Source organism: Rhinolophus hipposideros (genome assembly GCF_964194185.1).
Source record: "Rhinolophus hipposideros genome assembly, chromosome: 6".
NCBI lineage: Eukaryota > Metazoa > Chordata > Mammalia > Chiroptera > Rhinolophidae > Rhinolophus > Rhinolophus hipposideros.
In genome coordinates, this window is record NC_138052.1 from 38,989,298 (window position 1) to 39,001,509 (window position 12,212).

A 12,212-nucleotide genomic window follows, 5' to 3' on the forward strand; every position below is an offset into this window, starting at 1 on the left:
AAGGGAAAATTGAAAATTGGGAGAAGATATTCTGATACATATATCTGATGAAGGATTTGTATCCAGACTATATTTAAAAACCTATAAGCCAATGAAAAGAAAAATCCAATAAAAAAGTGAACAAAAGGTTAAGTTCCATACTATGTAAATTATAGCCAGTTAACACTGTTATTTTTTAAAAGTAAGCCAAAAAACTTCACAAAAGAGGTAGACCAGTAAATATACGAAAAAGTACTGGACATCATTCATCATCAGGGAATGCAAATTAAAATCATGAGATATCATCCACCAGAAGGACTAAAATTAAAAGAGACATATAATACCAAGGATTAGTGACATGCAGAGCAATTAGATTTCTCATGCTTTGCCTGACAGAATATGGTTAATACCAACCAAAGCTGAATATACACATATCCTATGACCTAGCATTTCCTCTCTTGCAAGTAAGTGCATATGTTGACCAAATGAAATGAAAAAGAGAATAATTATAGCAATGTTACGCATAATACCCCAAACTGAAATAATCTAAATGCCCATTAGTAATAAAGCAGATAAATAAACTGGTATATTCTGTGATAAAAATACTATGTAGCATTAAAAGAACCAATGTTTGCTATCCATGACAACATGGATGGATGAAACCAAAATAATGATGCACTAAAGTTGCCAAATACAAAAGTATACATCCATAGGATTTCATTTTTATGAAGCGCAAGAATAGGAGAAACCAATCTACAAAGACAGAAGCACGGCTAGTGGTTACCTTTGGGGAGTACAAACTGGGAAAGGGCATGAGGGTGTTTTCTGCGTGCTGAAAATTTTATAGTGACCTATGTGGCCGTTGTATGAGTATATCAATCTACCTATTTAAAATTTGTTCACTTTGCTGTATGTGTATTCTACCTCAATACAAATTTTAAATACACAAACACGTAATAAAATTATCCCATTGCGCTCCATGATGGCATGATTCATGTCTTATTTACATATTTGCACCATCCAATGCATGCTCAGTGTTTGCTGAATTTAATTAAATTGGCCAGGTAGTCCCAACTATACGATCTTAACTAGATGATTTTAGTACAATATGTCTGCGTTGTCAATAGCAGAACTATAACTGTGCGCTTGCTTCCTGCAGACTCCTTTTAAATTCCCAACGCTTTCACATTTAAAATATCTGGCTTTTTTTGCGCCCCCATAAAAGGGGAGATAGGAGCATTTGCATATTGGAAAACAATCTCATTTGCAGGGTTTAACAAGATTTAAATCAAAAAGGCAAAGGAAGAGGAAACAAAGAAAGGTGCTGCTATGGAGCCCTAGAAAGCAGATGTTCATTAGGGCCCAGACACACAGATGACTATCACAATGTACTTATCTGAACATGCTATCGTCAGACCACACAGTCAAATCAAATTTTGAACGTTCAAAGGATGTGCACTGAAGAACATCCTGTACTGCTGAAACATGAATTTGAAATTTGTGATAAAGACTGAGGGGTAGAAAAGAACACCAGATACCACCCACTAGCATTTTAAATCCTATTTATATATTAAGAGATCATCTATCCTTAAAAAAAAAAAAGCAATCAAAATCAACATTTAAGATTTCAGCTATTAAAATATGAGGAACTATTACCAAGTAAGCAACACGTTTTTTAGTCTTTGGCAAATTCAAAAAAAACACAATACGTTTGTGATTGTTTTTAGCTAAAGAATAGTTTTGTAAAATATTCAAGAAACAGAAAAAATGGCTACGATTTTAAATTTTAGTATGAGCAAAGAAAAAATTGTATCTTAACATTTCACTGTCATATTTACATTCCAATCTCATTAGCGTATACATTTATCATCAAAACACTTTCTATTATGCTAATTATGTTCTCTTTTGTTCAAAGTATTACATTATGTCTGCGCGTCTATAACATGCTTGTACATTACCAAATAAAATTTTATTTATAATTTCCATATAAAATTGGATAAGGCATCAGCAAGAAAATCCAATTCAAAGAGTCAATTGTAGTTAGCAAATTCTTAATCATAATCTGTAGCCTTAAGAGGTAGTAAACATTTCTTTAGCCAAATTAAGTCAGGGACACTTGGTCCCAGATTCCGACAAATGCAGTGGGAGTAGCTTGTATGTGACAATCACCCTCGTAGATCCACCATTAGCACACACACCTGTAGAAGTGAGTTCAGCGTGGCACTCCTGTTAGTGTGCAGGAAGAACAGCTGAGGGCAGGAGTGGGGGAGAAGGGAGAAGAAAGGAGTGAGGGAAAAGGAAAAAAGAGGGAGAAAACAGTTGGAGACTGCCCAAACCCATGGGCTCTATCCCCACCCACTCCCACTTTGCAGGCCCTTATGTATGAAATATAGGAAAAGAGTTTCAAGCTCCAAATAACTGAGAAGTGAACTTTTTGGAACAAAACTTGTTGAAACACAACTCACTTGTAAAGTATGGTATGCCCAATGATTAAACAAATCACACAGCGCTCCAGAAAAATAGCATCTGCCCAGCTTTAGAATTTTTGTTACACCGGTAGCAGTTTCTCTGGTAGCCAATTCTTTCTGTGTTGTTGTTGTTAACAAAAGTATGTAAGTGATCAAGTAGAATGGAACCTATGAAGAGGCTGAGATAAGGAAACTTTTCTTTTTTAAACAATGAAATTAAAGCTGTGCTTTGTAGGAGGCATAGAGGGCCTTGGAAGTATTCTAGTTAGTGACCTGAAAATAAAAACTGACAAATTTTTCTTTTTACAAATGTCTGCATTTGTTAAAAGCCTGTTTGGTGATGAATCCAAATTGCTGTTCAGAAGACAAAAGTAAAGGTGACAGTATTATACATTTCTAATAAAATGTACTTTTCCTTATAACCAAATATTTCATCTGAGGCTTTATTTTACAAATAAAATATTTCATTGTTATTCTACAGGTAAGAAAGGATTGAGGTTCTCCGGTAGTAGAAATGTACTCCCAATTGCAACTCTCAAAATCACCATGTTTAAAAAGTATTCAAAAGGAAAAATACTTATTATAGTGTCTTTTGAAGAGCTTAAGTATAATATACATGTAAATTTATCACCTAAACATCTTCTTGGCAATTTTGCTTTTTCCCCCCCAAGAAATTCAAGTAAAGAGTACAGTATTCCATGATATAGCCTTCCAATTCTGCCCATTCTAATTATTAAAATTTTCAACTTATAAAAAGAGTTGTATTATGTAAAATGGGCCTACACACTTGCAGAGCCAGGAAGATGATGCATTTTTCCTTCAAGAGCAGCAAAAAATATCTTTGATATCTGTGAAATGATCTAGTTTTGTTACACAAAACCTTTACCTGAAGCCACTGTTTATCTGGGACCCAGTAGTCCAACAGCCCGTGTTGCTCAATGAGCAGCCAGAGGGATGTTTCCATGTCTGACACAGAGGCCAAGCAGAAGACCATAATACGACTCCTGACGACTGAGTTCTTTTGCAGAAGTTAACAGCTTATTTTATTTTGAAAGAATTAAAGCTAGATAGTGACCAAATAAAGGGAGTAAATAGCTATGTCCACAAAAGACCAGGAACAATAAAAAATCTGTTCTTTTCTGATGACAGGCCAGGTCACATTAGACACACTATCAGTATGTAGATTACAGGCACGCAAGAGCAAATTAGTAGCCTCACAAAACTCCAAACTTATTTTTTCCCCTTTGCCATGAGCAAGGCTAATGAATTAGGAGAAATGAGCATCACTTCAAATGGGTTAAAACAATAAAAGTAACATTTCTGTGTAACCATTATGTCATCATTTAAGGATTATATTCTCAGCCTGTTGGCCTATGCACATTTATAAGCATAAAACTGGAAAAATAATAAAATAGGTAATTGAATATGAAAATCTGAGGGGAAAGAGTTAACATAAAGTACGAAAAAAGGGGGTTGGGGGTGGGAGATGAGGGTAAGGGGATCAAATATATGGTGATGGAAGAAGAACTGACTCTGGGTGGTGAAGACACAATGGGATTTATAGATGATGTAATACAGAATTGTACACCTGAAATCTATGTAATTTTACTAACAATTGTCACCCCAATAAATTTTTTAAAAAGTACGAAAAAATGTTCTTCTTTAAAATTCTAAGTACTCATAAGAGAATTATAAAGCAGAAAAAATACAAAATAATGCTGATTATCAATTCAAGAAATTTTCATTCATCAATCTAAAGCCCAAATTCTTTCTAAAACTCCGTAATTTATTGTAGCTTTCATTAGCACTTTATTTTTTCCTCACAAAACACATGGCACTGTTTTTAATCCCCCACATATAGATCTTAACTCAGACCCTTGGTTGGTATGCTGCCTTGCTGGCTGTACTATTTTGTAAATAACGTTTGCTATTTCTTGTGTTGTGTCTATTCTGGTGGCTGGAGAGCAGGGACCACATATTACACTCCCCAACCATTCCCAATGCCCAGGACAGGGAAGGGTGCTCTGGGGTCACTCGGGTAATACGATCGATTAGTTAGTATTTCAGCCCTCCATGAGCCTCAGCAATTTTCCAACAAGCCACCAGCTTAAAATTTAACCTAATTCCAGGATACAGACGCAACAGCCAACGTAGGATATCATCAACCAGACGATGAATTGTGTGTTTACTGTACCAGACTTGTAAGCAAGTTAACTGTTCATATTAGCATCTAATCTCTCTTAGAATCTAGGTTTTCATGTTCACCATCCAGAAGACCATTCTCCATCCTCTAAAATGACAAATGTGTCCACTTAAGAATTAGCTAAAAGACAATGTTCACTCAGATACATTTTCTCCCCTAGGAGGTCTGGGATGTTGATCTTTGCCGGATCTTCCACTCTCCTCCTTCCTCCCCCGCCCCCCCACCATCATCTCTGACATGCTTATTTTGCAGTGCTTATTTGAAAAATTAAAATGTTCATATAATTATGTTAAGGAAACTGGATGCACTGAGCAAAAATAAGGAATTCGATTATGGGAGATACACGTTCAGTTTGTTCTTGGCTTAGCTGTCATCACCCCCTTTCACACTTTTCCCCTCCTATCAACCCGACTAAGAAATGTTTAGTTCCTATTATCGAATTTGTGTGTACGCTCAAATTTGCATGTGTTTGCACACATGGTTCTAAGAAGACATTTTGCTATGTATCGTCTGACCAATCTCCTAGTGGCAACCGTCTGTGTTGTCCAAGTGCAGCCTCTCAGGAGGCACAGCCAAGTTCCACAAGGTTCTACGATTTATTTATTAAAATGAACCGGTGAGGAACCAGAACATTTCAATTCATTCCACATGAAATCCCCAAGCCCAGTGTTCAATTTTGAATACTATATGGTCTGACTGCATACCAAATATTAAGGGACTGCATTTAAATCAATGACATATCATTATTACATTTTCTTCAAAATAAGCTATGTTGCATTGAAGAAAACATTTCCACGTAAGGGCAACTTGACGTGTCCCTGCTTATTCCTATAATATCCCAGTGAATGGGTTACAAAGCTAGATGGCTGAATGTCATTCAGGTGACACAATCAGGTTATGCAGCAGTCAGTGACTGAGGTAACTATAATTCTAAACACCTCAATGATAGTTTATACTTTAGTTATTATCCATTAAATGAATAAATGCTTTTACCAAGTCTGAAATACCCTGGGGAAAAAAGGAGATTTTCTTGAAAATTAAGCAGGAAAAAGTCTGGATTGTGTTTGGTGGGTGCCAGTGATAGGAGGCAAAGACAGGCTGAGTTACCAATTCATCACATGTGACGTTTCCACCCTGGATGTAACACTATGAGAGATTTTTCCTGGCATCGTTTTTTTTTTTTAATAAAGACTGCACAAAAAGGCACTTCTGGTTCCATAAATTGAGCACTGGCCAATTGATATGTGATTCATCTTAGGAATCTTACTCAATTCATAAAATATTTGAAAGGTTTTTTTTTTTTAATTATAGGAACAAAATAAATCAAAACACAACTCAAGCTATATTAAGATTTCATTAGAAAATTAGGCTGGATTATTATATTTGTAGATTTTGGTCTATAGCTTTATTCTGGTCTAAAAAAGTTTTGTAGGTACTTATTCTGAATAATGATAGTCACCAACAATCATTTATTTAGCACCTACTGTTTCGTGAATCAAGCAAGAAACTAGGGCGGTATTGATATCCTTTGAATAGACACCAACAGTGGAACAACAAGACCATGCTTGGGGAAAATAAACTTCTGCGAACTGAGCATCCAATAAAAAAGAAACTAGACAAGAAATTCCTCATCTTTAAAATGAATGAATGATATTTAAGTGTCCATATCATATTTACTAAGCACTTATCCTTCCATTCTAGATCTTCCTCGGATGATTTTTACTGGTTCAGCAGATATAGAGGGAAAAAGATTTTCTTTTCTGGCAATCCCCTTCTGAGTAAAAAGAAAAAGAAAAAAGATCCCTTTGTCTTTAGCTAAAAGACCCATGACTTAAAATTTCAGTACTCATTAGGTAAACTGGGATAATGTTAAAGTTCTAATAAACCATTAAACAAAATACAAAGTCTAAGCAATAAATAAGTAAAGTTTTAAAAATTTTTTTCCTAAAAGTGTATTACATGGAAATTGCCCAGATTTGAATTTAAATTCAAAGCCAAGATTGTCAAACATATAAAATATATCTAGTTATCCCCATACTAAATGATTGAATACTTTCCTATGTCTCTGTTCCTTTTCCCTTCTAGTAGCTTAAGATTTGGCTCCCAACATAAAAATACATATATATATATATATATGTATATATATATATATATACACATATATATACATATATATGTGTGTGTATATATATCTATAGGTATATATATATCTATAGATATATATATTATGGGCAATTCAAAAGAAATAGGTCTCTAAGAGGAAGGCGCTACAATATTGCATCTTGAATATTACAATGCATCTTCATTTTAACAAATCCATGACCTTGAGTCTTCCAGCTAGCCACAATATCCCACTCACCTAAGGAAATTAGGCGTATGCACTATGTAAAATATTGCTTTATTGATACATGTAAGCAAACTTACATGTACTTTACATGTACTTTATTGATACATGTAAGCAAACTTTTTTCACCTCATAAATGTGGTTACTTCTTAAGACATAAACCACCCCAAGTCTGAATATCATGCCTCTGTACCTCCAAGTCACCTTAAAATGCTCAGTGGTTCCTTGTATCAAATCATGATTCCTAATTCCTGGAGAACCAGATTGACACACTATTCATTTAGCTACAACTAAGTAAAAGTTAAGGAATTCAACAAAATGTTACCGCACCCAAAACTTCAATTCAGAAAAACTGTTTTGTTCTAGTAGACTTTATTAACAGAATTTTAAATTATACTCTTTATTTTCCAGATTTTGAAGCTTGGTTCAGATATGTTCTTTGGCATACACTTCCACAAAAATTGGCTTTAAAACAAACTTTGTTTTAGAAACAAACATTTCTTTAGTATAGAAAATAATACTGTTGTATACATAAAAACTTTAAAATCAAGCTTTTACTATGATATATATTTTATAGAAACATGTCTGGATAACTATGAATAAAGATCACAAATGCATTAAATTGCTTTTAGTTGGTACAAAATATTAGCTAACTATATAAAAAATATTCTTTTCCTTTCTTCGAAAGAAATAGAATAATTATTTCAATACCCATAAATATTTGCATGCATGCATTAGCAGTAAGGTAGGTTGTAGTATCTTTGAAATAAACAGACCATGATTTAAGGGCTGCCTTTATAACAAGTGAAATTAATACAGCCATTGTTTGAAAATGAGCAATACAAATCTTTAGAACAAAATACATTAAATGATCAAAATTTTCTTCTGTGTATCTTCAAAGTGGACACTAACTGTAATTTTTCATAATATAGCACGTCATTGTATATAATTCAGAACAATATGTACTCCTATATAGTACGAGTATGAAGATATATCAAACTATATCTTAGAATGAATGTGTCAGGTGATAAAAAGAACCTGCTATGATAAGACCATCTTGACAGAGAAATACAAAAAATCCAACAGGCATGTAAAATCAGGTTACTTGAAATCTATGTTGCTCTACACTAAGGTATTATGAAAAATTCACAATCTCCTTCATTTCCACCCATGTCCTTCCACAAGCATCCTTAAATTTATGTTAATATAGCTGTATTCCTATTTCTAAAGAGTTTCTCTTTCTGTCAAAGCAGAAAGCATACCAACATGGTCACACACCGTAATACAGCTCTGTAGATTTTTTTATTGTGGCTAATAAAATGTGGAAGTAACTAATACGTTTTTATGGAGAAAAATTACTAAATAAATTCTCCAAAACAGACTGATTGGATGATTAACACAAAAAGAATAATTTGACACATGTTAACTTTTAAAAGTATAGCAACAAAACTCTTTTTAAGTGCCATGTCAATTGGTGTCTCTTCCTTCTGATGAAAAGAAATCCCATCTGCTTATTCTTCCTCAATTTAAAAAAAATCACATTCCCATCTCTTAATCACAAGTTTAAGTCAAACATCACTTTGTAAACGACCGTGTCATTCTTCAGTTTTGATACAGCTTCCAAACAGAAGTTTCAAAACAACTCGGACTAGCTAACGCATCACTGTACTTTAAACAGTGATGTTTTCTATCCCATACTTCGAGAAGGTTAAAACACACGCACACACAGGCAAGATCATCACTGTAGACAACAGATTCTAAGTGAGTTTATTAACTCTTTAGGTAGATTAGGCCACACTTGCTTTTAAACTAACTACAAATCAAATGAAGACACTATTATTTTTAATTACTCTCACTACCATGTTACCAGCAGATACGTAAGGGAGAAAAAAAGGGGGGCTAACATGTTCCGAACTGTGCTTATCAAAAATCTGCACCTAGTCACTTTACATTTTAAGAGACGCCTCTTAGTGAGATAATCAAGATACTTTACAATAGGGAATTTAGATTTAATTATCAAACTTTAATACAATGTTATATAGGTCAAGTGAGTATGTGTGTCCTTCTCTGGAAACAAAGAGATGCAGAGTAATAGGATTTCAGATTTCATAGTAGAAACAGCAAGATATGTTTTGAGAATGTCATTTACTGTAACACAAATCAATATTAAATGCTTTATGCAGGAAGCACACTTTCAGAAAATGGGCCCTAAAGCTTTCTGGGATCCGACCCTAATTACTAGAGCAGGCTCTTGCCGTTTGTCTCTCTCTTCAATTATTTACCGGGCAAAAAGAGCCAAATGGCGTTGCATTAGCTATATTAAATTCTATGTACTTGGTTTCTAACTTACTAATGGTACATAAAAATTACTAAGGTGAATATGCCTGTAGAACCATGGCCTTTTTTCCTTCTTCACCTGAGTGTATGTATTTATTATTCATACAGTTAAGTGTTGAATAGGCTGTCCTTTAGCCACCCAATGCTGCATAATTTAAACAAGTGCATTAAACATATATGACATCTAAAAGGCAGTGCATTGATTATGCCTCAAAATTCTTTAGACAACTTATATTTACAATGTAGCTCACAAAAAAATATGCAACTCCCTCCAGTTCCTGAAAACAAATTTATGGGGACAACACAGAAATAAATAATGGGTATCCTTGCTGCTACCATCTTGCTGCTTTCTGGCGACCCAAAGTAAAATAAGAATTGGGATGAGTGAAAATGAGGCCCTTGCGTGCTAGGAAATTTCTGGTCTCTATGCTGACAAGTGTGATTTTTACACGGACAAATACAGAGCTGTGCTGTAGGTGCCTTAACATGGACCACACACACTGTAAGCTTATCAAGGTTGAATCAGAGATTCTTTGCATCAGGCCAGAAATGTCCTCTGCAACCAAGCAGGGCATGATTACAACCTCCCAAAGAAAGTTGAGGCACTGCATCCATACCTGACTCTTGTGTGATCTAGAAAGGGCACCTGGAGCCGTGATAATTGATGCTAATTGCTGGAGAACGCTGGTGCATCCAACTTCCACCTTCCTAAACCATGGAATAAGCTCCTAAAGCAGTGAAATCCTCACTCTTCGTGGGTCCAATATACAATTTTTAATGAGTTCAGGAGGCATTCAGTTCTTGTAAAAATAAGATAGGCCCAATAATCAAGAACCCAGGGTCCCTAGAAAGCCAGTCGCAATTTGCATGGCTACGTGTCATCAGCTGTGTTACCTAAGAGTATGCCAAGGCCACTTTTGAGAAGGCACCACTGGAACTCGATCGGTGATAAACATAAATGGTAGTATTTTTCTAAACTACTTAGTTTAGAAACAGTCACTTCTTTCTCTGCACTGAAATCTGCCCATTGTCCCTCCTTCGCAAAAGCTACAGAGAAGATTAAAAAAAAGGGACATCAATGAACGCTGAGTGAACTTTGGCCACTTTTCTACCCAAAACACCAGCGTAAAAGTAGAAATCAGTAACCAGGTGAAGTGCCACAAAGATCAAGGAGAGGGGCGGCGCGCAGGACCGGAGGCGGGGAGGAAAACGTCCCGTCCCCCCACCCCCGCAAGCCCCAGCCATCGCGCGCGCAGAGGCTGAGGGGCGTCCCCAGGGGACTGGAGGCTCCGCGCCACTGCGAGGGAAGACGCGAGTTACTGCTCGCAGGGCGAGGCCCAGGAGAAGGGGTCGGAAAGCCGCGCCGCCAGTGGGTCCTGCCGCGGGCCCCAGGCGTCGGGGCTCCGCGAGGGGCGCCGCTCGGCCCCGCGACCCTCCCCACCTCCCGGGCCAGGAAGGGGCTGGCGGCTCTTTCCTGTCTAGTCTCTCCCCCCGCGGCTTTCTGTAACCCGATCCCCGCACTCCGCTCCCCCGGCCGCCGCCGCCCCGCGCGCCGCCCGGCTCTGCCCAGGCCAGCGCTATAGTTAGCAACCTTCCATCAACTCCGCGGGGGGCAGCGGGGGCCCGCCGCGCGCCCCTCCCCGGGCCCGAGCCGCGCGCGCCCCCGGCGCCCCTTTACCTTGGCTTGAAGATATTGGGGGTAGTAGTAGGTGGCGTACTGAGGGTACATCTGCTGTTTCCACACTTTGCCCATGAAGCTGGAAGGAAGCCTGCCGCGCAGGGTCGCGGGCACTTTGGGGTTTCCAAGTCGCGATCTCTCCTGCCTCTCCCTTTCCGGCGGCGGCGGCGGCGGCGGCGGCGGCGGCCGCTGCTCCACCTCCCAGCCGGGACAAGACGTCCTCCTCCTCCTCCTCCTGCTTCTCCTCCTCCTCCTCCCAGGCAGAGAGAAAGACACTGCAGAGCGCAGAGGGCACCCGGGACAGGGCGCTCCCAAGGAGTTGCCTCCCGGAGCCCGACTGCTGCGGGGCTGCCAAGGGCTGGCGCGCTGGCCGCTCCGCTCCGCTCTAACGAGCAGGCTGAGCGGGGCTGGGAGGTAATCAATACAAGTGGAAAGTGCGGCGGCGGCGGCGGCTGCGATCGGTGCCAGGCGGCATCTGGGGTGGGTGCGCCGGATTGGGAGAGGGGAGAGGGGCAGGCGTGCCGAGGCCGTGGGGGAAGGGCGGGCGGGGGCGGGGCTTGGGCGCCGCGGAGCCGGGACCCGCTGGAGGTGAGGGCTGAGTTTTCACCACTCCTCACCTCCCAGGCTCGCGGTAGGACGCGCAGGAACCTCGGGAGCCGGAATCGCTTTGTGTCGGGGTGAGAGGGTGGGGGTGGACATGAGGGACCCAGCTTAAGAACTGCAGAGTGGACACCTCGTTTGCTTTCCTGAGTTTATATCTCCGTAAGGGGGATGGGAGGGAAAGGGAAAGATGAGGAAATCTGAGTAATCTCTCACTTCCCCTTCGCCCAGTGTTTTTTGTTTTTGTTTTTGTTTTTGTTTTTTTCCTCAAGGGAAGGAAAATGGTTTAGTGCCCAACCACAAGGCTGGAGTCGGGACACCTGGGTTTGGTTTTCCCCGCCCCCACCCCCCAGGCCACCACACTGATTTTCTAGGTGACCTTGGGAGGATTAGTGTCCTTCGGTTTGGTTTTCCCAGATGTGAAAGGTGAAATTATGCCCTCTGCACAAGGGGAGGCAAAGCTTGCGCGCGCGGTAGCGGGCGCGCGCGCGTACACACACACACACACACACACACACACACACACACACACACACCTCAGAACAGAGGGATCCTTCTAAAGGGGAGATGTCGCTAAAAGCCAGAATGTTATTATTAGAGGAC

General features: G+C 39.2%; 1 protein-coding gene across 6 annotated transcripts in view; it reads right to left on the reverse strand.

Annotated features, from left to right (window-relative positions):
- Positions 1-11,637, reverse strand: part of RBMS1 (RNA binding motif single stranded interacting protein 1) — a 197,669-nt gene extending 186,032 nt beyond the window's left edge. The window contains exon 1 of one of the 6 annotated variants that reach the window (XM_081052672.1): positions 11,010-11,637. In XM_081052672.1, coding sequence (XP_080908798.1) covers positions 11,010-11,084 — 75 coding nt within the window. In that variant the 5' untranslated portion in view covers positions 11,085-11,637. The remainder of the gene's footprint in view (positions 1-11,009) is intronic. The other 5 variants (XM_081052670.1, XM_081052656.1, XM_081052667.1 and 2 more) reach the window with 5 other exon arrangements.
- Positions 11,638-12,212: the final 575 nt, after the last annotated feature.